This window comes from Trachemys scripta, chromosome 10, assembly GCF_013100865.1.
Source record: "Trachemys scripta elegans isolate TJP31775 chromosome 10, CAS_Tse_1.0, whole genome shotgun sequence".
Classification (NCBI taxonomy): domain Eukaryota; kingdom Metazoa; phylum Chordata; order Testudines; family Emydidae; genus Trachemys; species Trachemys scripta.
This window is the reverse complement of record NC_048307.1, coordinates 7,215,508-7,237,950: the sequence shown is the minus strand read 5'-3', so window position 1 is coordinate 7,237,950 and position 22,443 is coordinate 7,215,508. Positions and strand designations below refer to the sequence as shown.

Below are 22,443 nucleotides of genomic sequence, written 5' to 3'. Positions count from 1 at the left end.
GTGCTGAGACACTCCAGGATTCTTTCCCAATCCATTCCGTCAGTTGTGGGAGAACTGGAGGGGAATTGTGGGAAGGCATTGGAGGACTGTCAGCTCTTGCATGCATCCTCGCTGCAAAGTGGGTGTTTCAGCCCGAGCTAAACCGGAGCCTGCGCTCTCACCTGTAACCCCAGCCGCGTCAGGCAGCCCGGGTTTAAAGCACCTCGAAACCCAGGTCACATGGTGTGTGGATGGTAGGGGGTTGGGGCTAAAACCCCAGGTAAGAGCCTGGGTTAACTGTGATGTGACCACATCCCCTTAGAGGGACCTCTCTGGTCACATCCCACTGCGTTTATTAGCTCCCCCTGGAAGGAGTCAGAAGGAAACCCGCATGACCAGAATCCTTCTCTAATGTGGATAGATCATGTGATTTCCAGTGTGGGAATATACCCGTGCCTGGCCCAGGAAGCTCTGAGGGTGGTTTGGGGTGAGAGAGGCAGCCGTATCCCTCACCAAGGGGATTTCAGGCACCACTGGTGCTATTCGGTAAACTCTGGTGCTGCGCAGGGTGCAGATGAGCCAACAGTAAATCCTCACCCTGAGCCCCTCCAGGGAAAGCAAGTTAGAGAGACGCTGGTGGGGCCTGCTCCTTGCTACGCCCCCGATATGCCTATTAGCCCTGAGCACCTCACAGGATTGGTCCCTTAATGTCCATGCTGATGCACCTTTCCCCTGTCGTTAGCACGCATTGTCTCACTCACCGCACGTGATCCATTTATCTACCTAGAAGATGGAAGACGCAAGGCAGGCACTGCCCTTTCCTAACAGAATTGGGGATAGGAACCAGGGACGTTTTATGATGGCTGTGCCTCACTGCTCTTCTGATAGACGTCTGCTTCAAGGGGCAGACAGATTCCAGATGGTATCACACCAATTGAGGAGATTATTGATGGGGGATTTGGGGGGGGGGGGGCGCAGAGAAGCAGAACCAGGAAGTTGAAATGACTTTCCATACCAGAGCCCATGTTTCTGTCCTCAGTGCTGATAGGTCAAATAATAACACAACAATAATGATTAATAATTTAAAAAAACCCGAGGCATTGTAACTGGATTACAGGATCCTGAAATCCCAAGGGAGGGTGTGGGGAAAGGAGGGAGGATGGTTTTGCTAAGTGATTGCCAGCACTCGAGGGGCAGAGGGATGAGAAAACAGGTGCGTGAAACACCGAGCAACCTAACACCATTCAAGCCGCATCCAGACGCCGCCTGCATTGGTTGCCGTCCTTGGCAGATCTGAGTCCACAGGGATGCTGGGGCTGGCAGGATGGGCTCAGTGTTCCTGAACCAGAGGGTGTCAATAGAGTGCAGCTGGTAAGGGAGAAAGAAGGGGGGAAAGGAATTGTCATTGGGATTTTTGTTTTGTTTTTATTTTGTTTTGTTTTCCTTTAAGGGGTGGGGGGTGGGTCTGACTGTAGTGCACAGTCAGGAGGCCTGCATTGCAAAACAACAGCCACAATACAGGCACAAATCTCTAATATCTCGTACCGGCTTTTAAACAAACAAACAACAATATAACACGCCCTCCCCCTTCCCAAACCCAAGGTAAAAGAAAATGGTTCATTTGAATCCTCTCTCTCTCTCTTTTCACAGATAACAAGCCCGAGCCATGCAGTCCTTTCGAGAAAGGTGTGGTTTCCATGGCAACCAGCAGAACTACCAGCAGACTTCACAAGATACATCACGCCTGGAGAATTACAGGCATCAAAGTCAGGCAGGGCCGAACTGCGAGCGTCAGAGGCTGGTGGCGAAAGAATACTACAGTCAGCAGCAGCTGCCTTACCCAGGGTACGAGAACAGCGCCGTGGAGAAATATCACAGGGGAAATAAGCAATTGCCCGGCCAGCAGCTGCAAGGCCGGCCGGCCTTTTCGAATTATGCAGTCCAAGAGAACAGCCCATACCCGGCCCGCTATTCTGGGGAGGAGAGCCTGCAGACCTGGGGAGCTCAGCAGCAATCCTTAGCCGGAGGAGTGGCAAAATATGAGGAAAACTTGATGAAAAAGAGCCCGGCTCCCGCCGGCAGCAGGCAGTACCACGAGCAAACGGCTCAGCTTCCATTCCGAACGCATTCCTTGCACCTGCAGCAGCAGCCGCCGCCGCCGCAGCCACCTGCCTTGACGTATCCCAAGCTGCAAAGGCAGAAAATCCAAAATGACGTCTCCTCACCCATGTCCTTTTCCCAGACCGGCCACTTTACCCAGCACTCCCAGTCCCAGTTCCCAGCATCTTCGACGTACTCCTCCGTCCCAGGAGGGAGCCAGGCAGCTCACTCCTATAAAAGCTGCACCGCGCCCTCCAGCCAACAGCACGAGCGGCCTCTTGGAGGTGCTGCTAACCTAGCGTCTGGGCAGCGAGTACAGAACCTGCATGGCTATCAGGCAAACCGAATTAGCTACGACCAACAGCAGCAACCGCAACAGCAACAGCAGCAGCAGCCCTTGCAAGGACGGCATCATGCCCAGGAAACGCTTCACTATCAAAACCTAGCAAAGTACCAACATTATAACCAGCCAGGCCAGACCTATTGCCAGACTGATGCTCCAGTGAGGACCCCAGAGCAATATTACCAGACATTTAGTCCTAGCTCAAGTCATTCTCCAGCTCGTTCTGTTGGTAGATCTCCATCCTATAGCTCCACTCCATCTCCTCTGATGCCAAACCTGGAGAATTTCCAATACAGCCAGCAATCTCTCAGCACAGGGTCTTTCCCTGCCGGCATCACTGACCACAGCCATTTCATGCCTTTATTGAATCCTTCTCCAACAGATGGGACGAGTCCAGATGCTCAGTCTGGGAACTGCAAAAACTTGCAGAAGGAGAAGATCCCTGAAAATCTTCTGTCCGATCTCAGTTTGCAAAGTCTAACTGCGCTCACCTCACAAGTCGAGAATATTTCCAACACTGTCCAGCAGCTTCTCCTTTCAAAATCAGCTGTGCCCCAGAAAAAAGGCATCAAAAACCCTCCTAGGACACCAGAACAGCTAAAAGGCCAACACTGCAGTCCAGAGAGTAGCACATACTCTGCCGAGCAGGTAGGGACCCCCCTTTCGGACCCTCTTAGCACCCCTCAGTCAGTACATGCTGAAGCTCAGGATGCCGATTATCTGAGCGGGTCTGAAGATCAACTAGAGAGAAATTTCCTTTATTGCAGTCAAAGCCGCAGTCCAGCGAGGGTCAACAGCAACTCCAAGGCCAAGCCCGAGTCGGTCTCTACCTGCTCGGTGACTTCTCCAGACGACATGTCCACAAAGTCCGATGATTCTTTCCAGAGTATTCATGCGAACCTGCCCTTGGAAACATTCACCAAGTACATGACCAATGAAAGGGAGTGCCCGAGGCTGCTCCTGAGTGCGCTATCTCAGGAGGAACTGGCTTCCGAAATCATTGTGCTACAGGATGCTATCAACGAGAAGGCAGACAAAGCCTGGGCCAACTCCCCCGCTTTAAACAAAGACCCCGCGAAATCCCCTTTCCATATAGAAAATCACAGAACGTGTCTGGACTCAATGGTTAAGAGCACCTGGTCCAACCAAGGCGACTCGGGTACCCACACCGAACCCCTGAAATTAGACAAAGCCTCTGGGGGAAACAACAGTAAGGATTTCAGCGAAGAGGTTTATGAGAATGCCCAGGTGGAGTTTACAACAACTGAAACAAAGAATGCTCTTAAAGTCACCAGTTCCATGGCATATAATTCCAAACCCAATATCCCAGCTGCTACTTCGAGTTCTGGGGCCGCCAGTTACAGCTGCTATTCAAACACCACGGCCAACTCAGTGGGTTCCGACAATGCCATGGAGCATTTTGACTGGCCAGATGAAAGCATCAGTGAATCATGCCTGAGGTGGAAGGAGCTTGGGCCATGCCTACAATCGTCAGATCTTTCCAAGGATTTGTTCCACAGCAAATTGGCCGGGTCTTGCAAAGAGAAAAAAAATGCCTGCTGCATGGATATATGTGACGGCGAACAGCCAGCCAAGAATGAACAAGCTGAGGACTTCAGCCAGCAGCAGATGGGGGAGGAAGAGGAAGACACTTTGACGTATGATGAGGCCACCAAAGCAGATAGTGAGAGGTGGCTGGAGGATACCAGGCACTGCTGTTCAGGTGGGGACTTCAGTGAAATCCCGATGATATCATCTCCAGATCTGAAGGAGTCTGATTTGGAACCAGAAGAATATTCATCTCTGTGTGAGCTGGCTAGTTCAGAGCAGAAATCTGTGATCTACGATACATCCCCACCTAAACCTCCTGAGAATGCTGCAGTGCTCTCCTCCAAGGATGTGCCGGTATCAGCAGAAGAAACTGTAAGCGCAGTGGAGAAAGAAAATTCAGCTCCCTCCTCTCGTTTGTCTGGACAGTCTGTTATCCTCTTAGGTCCGGCAGTCGGCACTGAAACCAAGGTGAAAAGTTGGTTTGAATCTTCCCTGCCTCACATAAAACCTGAGGAGGACACAATGGTAGGTGAAAGTGTCCTCCAGGAGAAGACAGAGACCGAAACGACCTTGTTGGTCAAGGTAAAGAAGCAAATGCTACCGGAAAATTTGCTGGTAAAATCAGAATCAATCTCAAGGGGCAAGACTCTTCGCAGCAAGAGAGTCCATTCCAGGTTGTCAGAAGGAGAGGAATCCAGCAAACCAGTACCAGGCCTGTTCAAAGACATCCAGGCAGCTGGCATGGTGGCCAATCCATGTGTAGGGCCAGATGGTGAGATGGAAACAACAAGCAAAAATACCCATGGCCAGACTCCTAGGTTTCCAGCTGAAGGCTTGCCAGCTCGGATGTGTACCCGCTCTTTCACTGCCTTGAGTGAACCCAGGACGCCAGCCCCACTGGAAGGACTGAATGTGTTGGCCCATCAAGAAAAGTTAGGGAAGAAATCAGTTTGTGGCATGAAGCAGAGAGTTGCTTTCAAAGCCAGGAAACGCACCGGAAGACCGACCCCAAAAGTTGTCCAAAATCCCAGCGATCCCACTTCTCTCCTGGTCCCAAACTTGGTGCAGAACGAGGACTTTATTGGCCAGAAGGCTAAAGGCCTAGAGCCCCAAGATGCAGAGGTGAAGGACCAGAGATCCATGATCCTGCGATCTAGGACCAAGACACAGGAGGTCTATACGAAAAGGAGAAGGGAGAAGAGGACGGCAGAGGTCAGGCTCAAAAACTGTAAAACACCCAAGAAGCTCCTTTCAAACAACCATCTACCCCCCACCTTCAAGATCACACCCCCAGGGGGGCCACACAAAGAAGGGAAGGTGGGCAAAAGAATGAAACTCCCCAAATCCGGGCCCGGAATGGGCAGCAAAATGTCTGAGCGGCCGCTGCATTCGCTGAAGAGAAAATCCACCTTCGTGTCCCCTATCCCTACCAAAAAGAGAAATTTAGTTTTACGGAGCAGCAGCACAAAAGAGGAGAAGCCCGAAGCCTCCCCCAATCTCTTTAAAAGGATGCCGTCAACCAAAAAGGCGAGAGCTAAACTGCCCACAAAGAGCTCCTGCGAAGCGGCCTTGACGCCCCCTCCAGCTAAAGAACCCCCCAACGTCTGTATTAAAATCACCTCTCGGGCAGCATTTCAGGGGGCCATGAAGACAAAAGTGCTGCCCCCGAGGAAAGGCAGGGGCCTCAAGCTGGAGGCCATTGTGCAGAAGATCACCTCGCCGAATTTAAAGAAGTTTGCATGCAAAACGGCCGCTGCCACCGCTACTGCACACAGTAATCCTCTGAGCCCTGCCGGCGCGGAGAAGGAGCGGGCCTTAAAGAATGCAAGTGTAACCCCAGCGGTGGGAGAAGCGGGGCCATTAAACCAGGGCATGGCACAAAAGGCTCCTGCCGCTTCAGTAGCAGAGCAATTATGCAGAAATTCGAACAACAGATCCTTAAAAGGAAAACTAATGAACAGTAAGAAACTGTCCTCTGACTGTTTCAAGGGTGAGGCCTATTCATCTCCCGAGACAGTGCAGTACAACAGCAGCAGCATGGCTGCAAAGAGCGTCAGCCTGCTGCCCAAGAAGAGGAACCGAAAAGGGAAAGCAGCAGCCTTCAGCGTGGCCAAAAACCCATTGGACAGGCGGGCGCATCTCGCCCCTGCTCTGCTCCTGACGGCCAGAGAGCGGGCAGGCGCGGGGGACGCGCTGGGGAACGGGGAAGACGGACAAAGGGACGGGAAGAAGCCAAAGACCGAGGACAAAGACTTTGCCAAGAACGAACCCCCCGAGGGGAGAAGCTCCCAGACCCAAACCCGGGCGCAGAAGCAGCGAGCGAACCACTCCAACTACAACGGCTACTCCAAGAGACAAAGGAAACGGCACACCCGTAGCAAGGCCAAGAACGTGGCCTCCAGGTGTAAAAGCAGGGCGAAGCGGCGGCGGCAGCAGCAGGCCCCTCTGCTTAACCCCACGGAGCCCGAAATCAGGCTCAAGTACATCTCGTGCAAGCGGCTGCGGACGGACAGCCGAGCGCCGCCCTTCTCCCCCTACGTGCGGGTGGAAAAGCACAACGAGTTCACCACCACCTGCACCGTCATCAACTCAGCCGGGGAGGAGGCCAGGCTCCACAAGGAGCAGCAGCCTTCGTCCTCGGCCCAGGCCCTGCTTCCCGGCGGGGCCTCCCTGCAGCCCAAAGCGGCGCTGCCTTTATCTTCCACAATGCACCTGGGCCCAGTGGTGTCCAAGGCCCTCAACGCAGCCTGTCTGGTCTGCTGCCTCTGCCGGAACCCAGCCAATTACAAAGACCTTGGGGACCTCTGTGGGCCGTATTACCCGGAGCACTGCCTGCCGAAAAAGAAATCGAGGCTGAAAGAAAAGATTAAAGTGGAGGGGCCAAGCGAAGAGGCTCCCGTGCCTTCGCCGGCAGAGAGAACGCTCAAAACGACAGATAATAATTGTACAACGAGTACAATCAGTGGAAAGCCGCCAAGGCTGGACAGTGCCGCTGACTCAGCGAAACAGAGCGCGCTCCGGTCGAGTTCCAGGGGAATGTTTAGGAAACTACAAAGCTGTTACTGCTGTGATGAGAGGACAGAGGGAGAGGAGGCGGCAGAGAAGCCCAGACGGCACGAGTGCAACAAAGCCGAGTCCCCGTCTCAGGAGTCGGTGGGAGACACGCAGGAGCACTGGGTTCATGAAGCCTGTGCTATATGGACCGCTGGGGTTTACCTGGTTGCAGGGAAGCTGTATGGGCTACAGGAGGCGATAAAGGTGGCTGCTGAAGTGGTAAGAGCCTCTCCTTAGGCTAAAGGGCCATTTGGAACGTGCACACCCGCTCACCAGCCCTACACACCCGCCTCCCATTATCAAAAGTCCGGGATCGCCCAGATCAGAGAGGGCAGGTCAAACCCACAGTTGTGATTGTGCATGGGGCGGGGGGGAGCCTTACCATAAGACATAAGGATTGTATCCTCCAAACAAGTCGAACCACATTCTTTGCAGTCACTGGCTGGGGAGTCGAGGTGTAGCCCTTTAGGAGGCCATCCTAGGAAAGGCATTCCAGTGCCTGAGAGGCAGGCTCGGATTTCCAAGCCCGGGTGCCTCGCAGTTGCGTCCTGCAAGGTGTCGAGCCCCCTCAGCTGGAGCAAAGGGTGCACTGCACCTGACACGATTAGGCCCTCCGGGTAGCTAGCGCCTCGCCTAGGCAGGGCATCCTCCTGAATGCCCCTGCGCTGGGTGCCCCCCGTTTGAATGCAGGAGCAAACAGGTAACGCCAGCAGTGCTTAGCGCCAGATTCCCAAAGGGCCTCTCTGAACGTGCCCGCAGAGACTGCATCCGCCTTTGCAGTTGAGCAGCTAGACAGACGTGCAGCACAACGTCCACACGCAAATGTGGGGTTTGGCCCGTGCGGACCCTTTCTGATATTGGACTGAAGGCTAGCGGGACGCTATCAGAGGCTCGTAGACTGTTAAGGCCAGACGGGACCATTAGATCATCTGTATCTCGCAGGCCAGAGCATTTTCACCCGGTTACCCCTGCACTGAGCCCCATGATGTGTTCCTGTTCTTCTGGGCATTCGATGCTCGTCCCGAATAGAGCCCGTTCTCTATCCGTCCCAATAGAACACAGCCGACTTTCAAATAGGGCAATTAAAACCCCCCACAGGGCCCTTTTCACCAGCGAAACGCCACGTGCCCCCTGGTGGGAAGCCATTGGAAACCGGAACACCAATTAATGAGCAGCCATGTGTCTTTAGTATTCATTTGGGGCCACATCCTGCCAACTCCAGTGGGAAGTCAGCCTGGGTAAAGACTGCAGGGTTTGGCCCTGTATTGAGCTTTCCTCGGCGTCCCCAGACTTCACACAGTGTTAATAAATAGAAGAGGAAGATGGAAGGAAAAGGGGATTTGAACATTCACCAGCCAAGTCTTATTAGGAAGAGCCAATACCTACCTCGTTTTGAGTCAGACACGTGATCCTTACCTGCTGCTGTCGACTGGCTCCAAATGGCACGTTAGCATGTTCACCTTCACCTCACCAGCCTCCACGGCTCTAGTTACATTCCTGCTGTGGATGGGCGGTGGGCGACGGAACAGTCTCCCATACCACCCTGCCCTTGCCCCTCATGCGGTTCCGGTACTGTTGCACACACAGTAAACAGCAGCACCACAGATGCAGTTAGACAGCCAGGCTTAACGGTGCGTTAATAAAAAGCCTGAGGAGCAACAATGAAAACCTGCCAATTGTCTTAAGAAATGTTGCTCCCAGGAAATTAAAAATAATGCACGGGCATAGATTGGGTTTGTCTGGCGATAGGTATCTTATAACTACGCATCAGGCCCGGGCAGAAGCTGAAAACAATGGGCGAGATTCTCAAAAGCACCCAAGTGATGTATTTGCACAAGTCCCATTGACTTTCGGTGAGACACGTGCTCCTTTGAAAATCCCACTCATGATGCCTATTTTGGCCTTCAATTAAGCTTTCTTCATGCAGGAAGGTGACCCTCCATGTTCCCATAAAATTGTGGAGATCCATCCCCCGTGGGGACTCTGAGATCTGCTGGAAGCAAACTGTCCCACTTTTACCGCAGCTGGCTTGGCATGCGTCTCAGGTGCAATGCTAGCTAGGAACAGGGACGGAAGGGGAAATGGGATGAAGAAACAGAAGCTGCCTGGCCAGATTCCACAGTGACGGGCAGAGTAGAGGGCAAAGGGACCCTTCTTCCCCTTTTCTTTTCTGCGCCAAAAGGATCTAGTGCAAGTAAGACGCACCATGAGGGTAATTAACCACTGGGACAATTTACCTAGGGAATGTGATGGTTTCTCCAAGCCTTTCAATCGAGACTTGATGTTTTTCTTAAAAAAAAACTCTAGATCCGTCAAAATTGGATGCAGGGGATAGTGGGTGATGTTGTCTGGTCTGGGCTATGCAGGAGGTCAGAGTAGAGGATCATAATGGCCCTTGTTCAGCTGAAAGTCTATAAATCCATGGTTTTACCAAAGGGGCAGCCGTGTCCCAAAACACCAACTAGCTTGAGGCTGTCAGTGGATATGCCACATTGGACTGTTCTTACAGTATCCCTCGGCCTGTGCCATTTTCACTGTTGGGTGCATTTACACCTGTGCCTAAGTGTATCTGCTCATTTGTACACACACCGTTCCACAAGCAGAATAGACAAGCTCAAAAGCAGAGTGATGATTAGCTTCTCCGGGCAGAGCTCTCTTCTGCGCCTTCTTCCGTGTCTCTGAAGCACCATGCTCAGCAGTGGGGCCACTGAACTGGTAATAATTCATCATCAGAACCTGCCGGGCAAAGGAGAGCCAATCAGGGCCAGATCCTCAGCTGGTGTCACTCGGCATCGCTCCATTGGCTTCAGCAAAGCTAACCTGATGGATGACGGCCGAGGATCTGGCCCTCAGAGTGTGGCAAGGGATCGCTGGGTGCAGATAATGGGATGTTATAAAGCGTTCTGCTGTGTTTTTACAGCATGTCATTACTGGTATTTAAATAGCTTTATGAAATAATCAGGGTTGGAACATTTTAAACATCCATTCGCCCTCTGTCCCCAGCTGCAAAGCCCCTAAAGGGGTGGGTCTGTAGCGATTGCTCAACCATCCCTTGTCTTGAACCGCCATTCGCCTGCACCTCGCACTTGTACTGTTCTAAGTGATGTACCTTGGAGTTGCTGAGTCTCATGACGGGGGAGAGGCACAGGGCCAATTCTGCTCTCGAGCTCTGCTGTAGAGCAGGCTGGCATGAGCTAGGGCTGGCGTGAGTGAGCGGATGTGGCCCGAGGATATGCTAATGCAGTGAACCCCATGTCATGGCTAGGAACTGGGATCAGTTAGCATGAGGAGGGTGGATCGAACAGTCAATTCCCCGCGGTTCCAGGGTTTTCATCTTCCCCTTCTGGGCTATGCTCCACTTGCATCCTTCCCTCTGGGCTCTGCAGGTTGCACAGTGCAAGGTGCCCTCTCTCTCCTGACCCTTCCACCTGCAGGCCCCTGGCTGGGTGTTCTCCAGCACAGCCGTTTGACGCAGTGCAGCGTACGCAGACTCTGAGTTGTACCAGGCCTTGTAAGGGACAGCTCTGTGTTCCCAGAACAGTGCAGAAAGAGGAGCACACCCCAAAATCCATATACGTTTCGCACACAGCGCAGGGCGAGCTGGAGACTGGAGCACATGAAGAGCCGGGATTCTAGACCCAGCTCTGTCCCTGACTCAGTCACCGGCCTCAGACAGGTCACTCCACCTGTGGGTGCCTCCGTAAAATGGAGAGGATGACGCTTACCTAGCCCACAAGGGAGTTGTGAGGATTAATGAATATTTGGGGACTGCTTTGAGATCCTCTGATGGAAGGCACCAGGAAGGGCAGAGTATTTTGCCTGTTATACATGAAGCAAGTTCATTGGGCAGTCACCGGAAGAGTGTTTTGTCCCACCGCAATAAGAGGAGTTGCCTCCCCTGACACACAGTCAGGTTGCATTAGCCCCACCCCATCCCAACACCCCACTGGGCTAATGCCCTTTTAGAGCATAAAGAGTTGCCACAGCCTCCGAGCATTCAAATTTGGGTCTGGTTACCGGTGTTCTTCGGCCTGCAATTCTGGTTCCAGTCACCGGAAAAGGGGTGGTTAACAAAACCCAGTGGTAGGCCGTGGAGAGGACAGGGTTAAAGGCTATGTCCATTGCACTAGGAAGGGGGCAGGAGTGCTATCCCAGGGACCAGCCATGTGTTCACTGAAGTCAGTGGGAGCAATGTTGCCAGATCCCCAGTAAGGGTTACACCTCACCGTCCTGGGGAAATGAATGAGTGTGGTAACGCTAGTAGGGCTCAACCAGGCTTTGTGGGGCTGAGGAAGGAATGGGGTAAATCTGAACCTGGTGGGGATGTGAAGGTGGCAGCTTTTCCTGGCCTTTCCGTGGCTGCCAGGGGACTAGCTAGTTCTTGTATCTGGGATTTACTTCGCTGGACCTCACTGGATTCTCTCTCTCTTTTCCCCCGATGCCCCGTTGGTGGATTTAAAGAGATGCTCCAGTTGCCAACAAGCAGGAGCAACCGTTGGGTGCTGCCACAAGGGATGTGTCCAAACCTATCATTACGCATGTGCCATTGACACAGGTAAGGCTCGCTTAGGAGCGGAGGGATTTGGGTCATGAGGGCTTGAAGGACCTCAACTTCCTGCTCCCCAGGGTTCGGTTGTTCCTGGCGTGATTCCCGAGTCCCGTGCATGAGGAGAGTTCTATAAGGTGGGGAATAATCGTCCATTGCGGCTGGCTCAGAGACCCCCTTTCTGAGCGTTAACGCTCCATGGGATTTGGGGGTTCATAAACGAGAGGCACCAGCGCATTGCACCCAGCTTTGTCTGTGCTCCCCAATGCACTTCAGACCTGGCTCTCCGCCCCTCATGCCGGGCCTGAGTTCCCTCAGCAGGTCTGCCAGTGCACCACCAGTTCTGACCCGCGCGCCTCCTATTCCAGGCCTAGTCCCCCCTTCACAGGAACCACAGCTGGTCTAATTACTTTGTATTATGTCCTATTTGTGATCATTCACAGGGTGGCCCTATGTGGTTAGAACAGGGGGGCTGGGAGTCAGGTCTCCTGCATTCTACGCCTGCCTCTGCCGTAGGTTTGTTGCATGTCCTTGGGCAAGTTACTCGATCTCACTGGGTTTTAGTTTCCCCCTTTGTGAAAGGGTAAAATGGTACTTCCCATTCGTTCATGGTGCCAGAGTTACTGGTGATCTGTATCGGGAAGGCTCCAGAGAAGGGAAAAGCCTTTTTAACAGGCCAGGACCAAGTGTGTTATTCTATGCACGCCCCTGCAATCGATTTTGTTACCAAAATTTTTTTGGTCAGTTTGCCGTGCACGTGCGCCAGAGAGATGGGACGGTATTTATGTGGCAGTCAAAAACCACTGACCGGGTCTTAAAGGTAATTTCAGCGTGGCACCGTTGGGCACTTTGCCACGGCCAGTCTTGGAGCCTCACTCTGTCCCCCACAGATTTCAGGGAGGATTTCGTCCCGGCCAAGGGACTTGTGCAGGGAAGGGCATTGCAGTATTGTGGAGTTCGTTGCCATGTTGCAAATTTGTCGTAGGCAGCCAGATGCCCGTTGGGGGAGCTGTAAAGAGCTCACCCAATCCCTCTCCTGGAGGCTGCTAGGAGAAGGGGGTTCGATGCAGAAAGGCAGGGTGAGAAAGGCAAGAAAGAATGAAGGGTGAGAGTGAAAGGACGAGAGCAGTGTGGGGTGCTGGGCTGAGGGGGGCACTTCTGATCCCATCCCTGCCATCCGCTCCCTGGGGGACTGGGTTGAGTCCCCGCCACACGCAGCGCCTCACGGGGGGGAGGACCCCACTGCACGGAGATGTGGGCAGTAAGCAGTTAAGGTAAAGGGGCCAGAGTCAGCCCTGTAGATCTCCGCAGGAGTCACACGGTTGGGCCTGGTGTTGGGAAAGCGCTTTTGAATCAAAGCAGCCACAAGCGTTCTTCCCCATCCCCTGTGTCTCTGTGTCCCGTCCTCCTGGCGGCCTCACCGAGGGGGAGCTGTCGAGCCGGAGGAGGCCGTGAGCAGCCCCGGCCTCTTTCACAGCTTGGACTGCCGTACTGTCACCCTCGCAGACATCCACTGGTACTGGGAGCTTTCCCGTGGAGAGGAGAGGCCTGGAATTGCTGCCAGCCCTATTCCCAGCTAGCGCCAGCTCCCCCAGCAGTCACCAGGCACATGTGCCAGGTTGGGATGGGGCGGGACCGGCTCCACCGAGCAAGATCTCCCCAGACTCGACCCTCTGGACGGCCTGTGTCAAATCCCACCAGGGGAAGAAGTTTGTCCAGTCTCAGCTTAGCCCTTTGGCAGAACCATGGCCGCAGCAAACCCCATCACTCATTTAGCGCAACGAAGTGCAGTTGGCAGGAGAGACCCGAGTTTGGGGCCGAGGGGCAATGGTGGGACTGGGGCTTTAAGAGCAGGTCCAGGCTGAGGAGCTGAGGCAGAGCTCTGTGGGTGCTGCAGGTCGAGGGTGAGGAGTCCTGGGGGAGCCGTGGGGGGCCTGGCACAACCCCTGCCGGGCTCTAGTCGTGGCTGACCTAAGCCGGGCTTCCCATCAGCCAGGAGCGGCCCCTCTGGCTGCTGGAGCAGGAGCCATTATGGACACTAGAGTGTGTCCCATTCAGTCCACTGCAGGACAATGCCTGTGGCAAAGGGGAAATCAGCAGGGGTAGGGAGAAGGCTTCACAGCTCCACCACCGCCCCCAGCTCAGAGCACTCAGTCCGCGGGCTAATGGCGGGTAGAGGTGGGTGGTTGTGAGAGCTGGGGGGGGACGACACACAGCTGCCTCACCCGCACCCTCTAAAGTAGGGCTCTTCTTTCCATTCGCAGGTTGCTTATTAACTGAAGAGAACTTCTCTCTGAAATGTCCCAAACATAAGGTGAGTCCAGAGCCCCCCACCCAGGAATCTGTCCTCTCCTCCTGGCTTCCCTGGCCACAGCCCTGGCAATTCTGTGTGTTCCCCTGCAGAGCCCCCAGCAGGCTGAGGGGAGTGGGGGCTGGCTGGGGTAACCCCACTGCCATCCTCCCAGCCCAGGGCCTCAGCTCATGGCCAGCTCTATGGAGCAGGAATCAAACCCAACGGCCTGCCCTTCCCGCCTGGCCTTCAAGCGACCTCTGCACTCTGGCCGTGTCGCCCTCCATTCCTGCTCCCAAATCTCAGCTCCCTCTGAAGCCTCTTTAGACACCTTGCTCTGTTGGCTTCAGCCTCTGGCAACTCGTCCCAGACGTCTGTTGCCCTCCTGGGGAAACGCACCCCCTGATTTCCCTTCCAGCTCCCAGAGAGATGGAGTCAAGCTGCCTCTAGATTCCTGCTCCGCGGGCGGCCTGAGCCGTTTGCGCCTGTCGGTGTTGTTCTGCCTGGCATAAGCAGGCAGGGAACAAAGTGAGGTTGAAGCGGGAGCGTTGGAGGGGAAGAGGTGGGCGGGGGGGGGCGGGGAAGGAGTGTCACTGCTGCTGCCACCACCTCCCCACAAAGCAACAGGAGAAGGGCTGGGACTAAAAGGCTTTGTCTTCCCTCAGGAACTCATTTCCAAACACTGACCAGGGGGGCCGATAATTTAATCAGCGCTAAAAGCACTTCCTGCCTCTCTCCTTCCCCAGCTACAGCACGTGCACCTTATTACAGGCAATCAGACGGGAGGTCGGGGCTGCACAACCCGGATCCAGACTGGGAACGTGCCCACAGCTTGGGGGTTGAGTGTTTGGATGGGGGGCGGGTTGGGCCAGGCCCAGCTGTCGTTTGTAATCCGGTCGGGACAAGACCGGGCAGGTCATCACCAGCTGGTCTGATGAGTGGGAAGAAATGTGCAGATGTGTCTGGTAGCTGCTCCAGGCTGATGCCCAGGGAGGGAAGCCAGGGGCTGTGGGTCCGGGGGGAATGCACAACACCCCGCAGACGAATAGGCTCCCACTAGCGGATTTGTTAAGCTGAAGTTGCAGAGTGTATAGGTGAGGCTGGAGGGACAGGCCGTGCAGGGCAGTTCCTCTGGGACACGACCAGTGGCGAAGAGGACACCAGCGTGGGAAGGACAGGACAGCAGCGGGGGGAGGTGCACGCATCCCTTTCTCTGGAAGACTCTGGGGAGGGCAGGATACCCGCAAGCCAGCAGATGGCTAGCATGGCACTGAATCCAAAGGGACAAGCCAGAGGAGGGCAGGTTGCTGAGAGATGAGTCCTCCTGCCCCCCGGTGGTGGCCGTTCTCTCTGTCGAGCCGACAGGCTGCAGATACAGGCCTGCAGCCTGGCTGGAGCCAGGCCAGCGCAGGTGAGCAGTGCCAGCCACAGGGTGAACCCGGGGAGTCTCATGCCACCCTGTTCCCCGTGTGCTGGCAAAGCCAGGCCTGGAATTCAGCCAGCTCAGCGGGAAGGCGACACCATTCTCGCTCCTCCTCGGAGGGGGTGGACCCCCCAGAGCAGCAAGTTAACCCTTTCGCTGCCGATCCATTAACCTGTTCGGCTTCTTTTGCAGAGGCAGCCGTTATAATCCATCTGCCGGGAAGTCGCCCCTCCGCCAGGCCCAGGTCACCCCAGAGGCTCCTTGGTGCTTGTCTCAGCGGTGGCTGCCAACGACAAGATCCCACAGGGAAAGGCAAGGACGAAAGTGCAGAATGTACCCATCTGCGTCCATTCCCCCGGGCAGTAGTGTTTACCTGGGACGGGGGAGCACCCAGAATACAGGCCAGGTGGGAAGCCAGTTCCAGGTTCTACTTCTTCCCTTCTGCTCCCCCCAACACTCTACCAGAGCCATTCCGGATGGGCACAGAGATCCAGCTCCAGGGTCTTCTTGGAACTCTATCCAGAGCCATTCCAGGTGGGCACATAAAAGCAGTTCCACGTTTTTCTCCTCCCCCCTCTGAACTCTACCCCGGAGCCAGTGGGCAAAGAAATCCAGTTCCAGGTTTTTCCTCCTCTCCCCTTTAGGACCTGTAACTGACACTGATAGTAACACACCTGGGACAAGGCCCCAGGTAAATCCCGGCCTGGAGCATTTTCAGCACCTCCCTTTGAAGTGGATTCTGGGTACACCTGCTGCGGTGGGACTCCGTTGACCAGAGAACGAAGGCAGCGCGTGGACGGTGGCTTCTCTGACCCGGTCCCAGATGATGCAAATAACAAAACCCATGGCAAACACAGACTATGTTTCAGAACTACATTAGCTGCACAGGGGTGGGGAGGGTGGGGGGGGGGAGGGGGGGGGGGTACAGTGTAAAAGGGTTACTGACGATGTTGTCTTACTCTGGAACAGCCGGACTATGAGAGCTTTCCAGTCCTCCATATCTCACTCTGATCTGATCTGAGATGTTGCCTTCAGCAAACCTCATGGTGTCTGTCTGTATATATGTGCTCGACATGAGAAAAAAAAATGGCCTGATGTTTGAAACAACACTTTGCTCTTTTGGTTTGGTTTTTCGTTTTCAGCCCCGGTCCCCTGCCGCGAGCCCCGGGGGGGGGCGCACGTGGGCAGGCGGGGGCCGACTGGCAGAGGCTGCTGCGGGAGACGCTGCGGGGGTGGAAGTTGGTGTGTGCATGGGGAGGCGGAAACGTGGTTTCGGCCCTCGGAGGTTCCCCTGGTGCAGCCACACTGAAGGCTGGGCTGAGCTTCTGGACGGGAAAAGGGAGTTTGGCTCATTAGAATGATCTCAACCCCGCCTCCCTGCATTGTCTCTGGGCCTTCAGCGCCTCCCTCTTGCCCCCTCTCCCACTCCCTCTGGACCGCACTTGTGTACTGGTGTGTGCTGCTCTATGCACCCGCAGCAGCTCAGGCAGGGAGTGACAAGCAATACTTATCCATTAGACCAGTCTGGACCCTGCCCTGGCTGCTGGCTTCAGCAACCCGGCACGCCATTCTTCCCTCTGTACCCAATGCTGCCTGCTGCTGCTGTGTGCCATGCAAAGTCCCAATCCCTCCCTCCTCCCCCGCCATGTGTGCTGGTGAGCTTTACGGCTGTCCTTTCCCCGCTGCTTGGGCTAAATAAGAGTGCATTGTTGTCATAACCAGGAACCACAGAGTGACCAAGGGGCCTGGCTGGCAGCTGGGTTCTAAGGAGCAGATGTGGATTTTGGCATTAGTCCTAGTCACCCTGCTGGGCAGAGATTTGTCAGATCTCACCCTCTCCGCAGGGCTGGCCTGGCTCGGTACGCGGCTGAGAGGCCACCTGCACCCTGCCCTGGGGGTCACACCTGGGCCAAGCTCCCATCTCTCCAGTGTGCTGGAAACTGGACTTCTGGGCCACTCAGACCCCCCCAGCATTTTTCACCTCCGCAAGGGCAGTAGCTCATCTGCTCTGTGCTGCCCCTTGTGCCCCGACGCTGGTGGGAGTTCGGGTGGGCGAAGGGCGCTCCCTCGCCGTACCCTGTGACGAGCTGGCAGCCACCATGCGGAGCAGACAGTTCAGTCGCTGAGCAGCTGTAGCCTGAGCCGGCCCAAACAGCCGCTAGCATCACCTCCCGCTTAAAAGCGTGCTCTAAAAACAGGCCCATGTGACGGGAGAGGGGATGGGGTCTGCAGTGGCCTCTCTCATTGCTGGGTGACCCCCCTGGGGCTGGCTAACTGGGCTCCAGCTGGAGGCGGCTGGGGCTGGAAGCAGTTCTAGCTTTGTTCCCATCCTTTTTTCAAAACCAGTGAGTCCTGAACTCACAGATGCCTAAACCAGGCGACCTTCCAGCGCCCCTCGTTAGAATCGCCCTCGGAGAGCAGCCAGCAACCATTTAGAGCTGTAGGAATTTACCAGCTCCTTCCCCTACGCACGCACACTCCCCCCCATTAAACCGGCATACAGGCGCCCCATGGCTTTGGTTCCCCAGCATTGCTGGTTGCAGAGACACTTGTGACCTGGCCCCTTTGCCACTTAGCTGATTCACTCCATGATGTCACAGCCCATTCTTTGTTCTTGTGGGAATGCTGCCTCCATCACAGGGGCTGGAGGGATAGTAAATGGATTGGGCTGAACGGGACGGAAACAGCCCGCTAGCGCAAACCTAGACCCGCCCGGCCCTTGAGTGTGTTGGCCCATTGGCACCCATGAGACGACCTACTGGAGATTTCCAAAATCAGATCCATGATAGTCAGCAACATAGAGACACGAGCTAGAGCCGCACGCACAGGTTAAAGGGGTCGGAGGCAGTTTGGGTTGGTATTTGTCCAAGTGTGTTGGATGGGATCGTTACTGAAGATTGGCCATGCTGCCAGACGCCAGAAAGAATGAGCCCATCTGAAAATGAATTGCTGTAGAACCTCAGAGTTACGAACGCCAGAGTTCTGAACTGACCAGGCAACCGCACCCCTCATTTGGAACCGGAATTACACAATCAGGCAGCAGCTGAGACCAAAAACAAAACCAAACAAAAGCGAATCCAGTGCAGGATTGTGTTAAACGTCAACTACTACAAAACTAAAAGGAAAGCAGCATTTTTCTTCTGCATAGTAAAGGTTCAAAGCTCTCTTCAGTCACTGTTCAGTTGTAAACATTTGAAAGAACCACCTTAACGTTTTGTTCCGAGTTACGAACGTTTCAGAGTTCTGAACAACCTCGGTTCCCACTGCATTTGTAACGCTGAGGTTCTACTTACATAGATAGAGAAATGATAGGTGTTTAACATCACACTCGGGTTGGAATCACACATGGTTGGATGTGAGCAACAGCCCCCCACCCCCAGCCTATCCCCAACAGTCTAAGCAGTTGTTGCATTGCGCCAGACAAGAATCTGGACCCCTCCCCAAGCAAAGCCAATTCACCCATTGTAACCTGTCTGTTGGTAGTAGTGTGCGCATTTCATGCTGCCACGCTTGGCTAGCCATCTCACCACCACTCACCTCGCCCTCAATGTTTGCTGGCCAAGAACTGTCTGTTGTTTCAGAAGCTTGCCACGGACCATGGGAAAAAAACTATCTGCGTCCCTGGCACCATTGCCTGACATCCTGGCTATTTTTAGTGGCATCTTGTACATATGACTGTAAAATGGTAAATCGTGTGTATTATATATTGCCTCATTATATAGTGTATATATATGTATACATATACATATATATAATATATATGAAGACTGTACATGTTAAGACTAGTGTACTTATTAGTATATTGCTTCACACTGAAGATTGTGTGTAACAAGCTGTTTCTAAAAGATGTTTATTTTCCTTAAGAGTAAAAAACAGGTCATTGCATTCAGAACGTCAATAAAGATTCAACAATTGTTTTGGAAGTATGTGGCCGTCCAGTTGTAGCCCGTTTTTCTCCCGCCGACCCTCCTCCCCTGGCAACAGCTGAGGAAAAGAATGCAGGTTGCAACAGTGATTTCCCACTGGGCCTTTTGTCACCAGCAGTGGTTCTCACTGACTCCCCGTTCCCATCTGTTCCTAGGAGGGTTCCCTCTGTGCACACATCCCCAGGATAACATGAGCAAATGGAGTTCTGGCCTGCCCTTACTACTTCCTTTCCTCCCCTTGGCCCGCCTTCAGGGACCATGCCAGAATGGCTCAGCCCCCATTGGCCAGCGAGGCTGGTAGCCTGCCTTCATGCTGCAGCACAGCAGGGGATGGGTCTTGCTCACCCCAGCGGTTGGCTGGTGCGCTGGTTGCTGTTCTGTTTTCTGCAAGGCTGCCTGTCTCTTTCGGCCCAGCAAGCCAAAGCTCCCTGTCCGCCTCCCACGCTTGACTGCTGCGTCCTCCTGGGGCCTCGCCAGTATCCACAAAACTCAGCCTTGCTCCTGGCCTGACCATGTCATCTCCCCCACTCCACTGACTCCCCTGGTTTCAGCCCAGCACGGTCCAGCTTCTGGGCTCGGAGCCCCTTCCCGCATCTGCCCCGGCCCAGGGTCCCCTCAGGTCTCCTCCCGCCAACGCTGCCGGCCGTGTCTGGCCAGGTATCATTAGCTCATGCAAACACCGCCCTGCCCTCTGCCATAGCAGCACCCCTCCCCTGCTCCCCGGCCGCCAGAGGGAGCCCCAAAGCCACCCTGCAGGCCGCCTCCAGACCCCCTCTGCCACCTGCCGCGCATGGCCTAATGGCTGGGGGGAGCTGGCCTTTAGTACCATCTCCAGCCTGGTTCCCACCTGTGGAGCCTCACTGCCCAGAGTCTCTGCCGGCTTTGCTTGTGGCTGCATCACTGCCCGACGGCAGTGGCCACATACCAGGCACTGGCACAGCCCGGGCTCCCGCGGCTGGGCTGGAAGGGGAGTATCCCGCTGCTTGTGGGCACTGCTGCTGTGCCTAGCTGGGGCACAACACGGTGTTGGAAACGGCTCCCCTGAGGTCCCAGCGCAGCCAGCTCTGGCTTGGTCGCCCTAACTGGACTGGGGGGGGTGATGAGAGCCCCTGGCGGCAGCGAGGGCTGCGACAGACCCACGCGAGGCTAACGTCCCATGCTGAGGGCTGCAGGGATCTAGGCCAGTGATGCCACGGTGGTAGCACCAAGCTGGGTGCAGAGCTGCAGGTTCAGCAGTCAGACCCCCCCCTCAGTATCAATGAGCCATACGTAGGCTGGGATGCTTGGTGCAGCGGCGGGAGCTGGTCCTTGGGCTACTGTCCTGCTGCTTCCACAGGCCCCGGCCCCGGTGCTGACAGCGCAAGCGCCCTGCCAAGCCAGCAGAGCAGCGTGGGGGAATGGGGCAGGCGGGCCAGTGCAGGGAGCCAAGTGGATTGGGGGCAGGCGGGGAGCACGAAGGGCTGGAGAGCTAGTGCGGCGAGTGATGCCCCCTAGTGGGGAGTGATGTGCCACACCGGCGCACTAGGCACTGACAGAACTGGGGGGAGGCCCCGTGGGACCAAACGCTGCACAGACATAGGCCCTGTTGGGCCACTCCACCGCGGGGCCAGCCAGAGTCCTGCCCCCTCCCCCCATCAACCCAGCTGAAGCCTGAGGATGTGACTAGTGACCCCGCATTGGTGCCTCTGCCCTTCTGCTGGGAGCCGGGCATGTGGGGCAGGCACCTGCCTACAGTGACCTGAGGGTCACGTAAACTCTGCCCTGATAAGTTTCGGGATGGGACGGGGAGGCTGTCCCACACCACAGGCAGGCCCATGCCCATAGCCCCACTTTCCTGTCTGGATAGAGGCAGGGAGCTCATCCCCCGTGCCCCGTCCCTGGGGCCTGCAGGCTGAGAAGCAGCCCCCCCCCCCCCCCCCCGTAGTGCTGGGCTGGAGCGCAGGGTGTGTGTGTGTGTGTGGGGGGGTTGCATATGCACACATGGGGCTGCGCCAACGCCAACGCATGGGCTCAACTGCCAGCTCTGCCCTGTGCCGGTGCCACGGCGTGCCTGCGGTGCTCCTGCCATTACACAACCCCATGGGAAGTCTCCGGTGAGGCCTACTGCCCTAAAGCCCTTTTAGCCGTGCACAGCCCCCTGCCTGCTGCGGGAGTGTCCCCTAACCTGGCCTTGGCCACAGCCACCCCTAAACAGCTCAGGCAAAGGGACTGCCACCACTTCCTGGGGCCTGAACCCAGCGTCTAATAAACTCCTGCTCCCCCGCGCCCCTTGCTCAGGGCCGCCTTGGGACCGCCTCACCCGTCCTGCGCTTTATGGGCCCCGGCAGCGCGCCCCATGTCCAGCATCGCTCAGGCCAGCCGTGCCTAGGCCGCGGGCAGAAACCCAGCCATTGCAGTGGGGCACACAGCTCGTCTCTGCCCGTGCCCACCCTGGGCGTGCCCTGGCGGAGCAGCCATGGCTGGGCGAGCCTCTGCTCCAAGGGGCGGGTCCAGGCTTCCTGGTGGAGGCCCCGTGTGACGCTTGGCCGTGGGGTGTGTGGTGACGGTTTAGCTCAGATGGATGAGGCTCAGACTCAGGGGGGGGGGTGATGTGCCCCTCCCCCCCTCGCCCCCCGGAAGAGACCCTGTCCCTGATAGCAGCTGCGGGGGGAGTGGAGGAGGGGCCAGCTTGCTCCCCTGTCCCCCTCCCCTCCTTGCTGAGGGGATGGGGGCCAGCGCAAAACTGGGCCTGGCTCCTCTCAGCCCTCCTGCCCTGGGACACAGACCACGTTCCTCTCCCCTCACCGTCCATGCCTGGGGTCGGCTCCTCCCAGCCCCATACGCCCCCCTTGGCCCAGCCCAAGCTGCTCCGCTGCGTGCTGATGGCCTGGGGCCCAGGGGTCCCACCAGTACCCAGCAAGGGGGCCAACCCTGAGCCACCCTACAGGACTCTGATCCTTGGGGTGGCTGAGCTGGGCCCAGCCCCTCGCCACCCTGTGCTGATGCCCTGGTCTCCCTTCTCCCCCTCACAGCCCAGCCCCAGGAGGAGTCCGTGCCTCTGCCCTCCCCATGTGCATCACAGGTGGTGCCCCTGTGACAAGCACCTCCCTCTTGCCCTTAGCAAGGGAAACTGAGGCCCAGTGAGGAGTGATACCCCGTAGGTCATGCAGCCAGGCAATAGCCCTCAGGAATAGAACCCAGGAGTCCTGGCTTGCCCAAGACCCTTTCCCAGCTGGAGGAGGGTGGGATAGG

General features: G+C 55.9%; 1 protein-coding gene across 2 annotated transcripts in view; it reads left to right on the top strand.

The window, feature by feature from the left end:
• RAI1 (retinoic acid induced 1) overlaps positions 1-15,632 on the top strand; it is a 130,757-nt gene extending 115,125 nt beyond the window's left edge. For both annotated transcript variants that reach the window (XM_034783980.1, XM_034783981.1), the window contains 4 exons: positions 1,630-7,246; positions 11,489-11,582; positions 13,838-13,887; positions 15,479-15,632. In XM_034783980.1, the coding sequence (XP_034639871.1) occupies positions 1,646-7,246; positions 11,489-11,582; positions 13,838-13,887; positions 15,479-15,493 (5,760 nt within the window). In that variant the 5' untranslated portion in view covers positions 1,630-1,645 and the 3' untranslated portion in view covers positions 15,494-15,632. The remainder of the gene's footprint in view (positions 1-1,629; positions 7,247-11,488; positions 11,583-13,837; positions 13,888-15,478) is intronic.
• Positions 15,633-22,443: the final 6,811 nt, after the last annotated feature.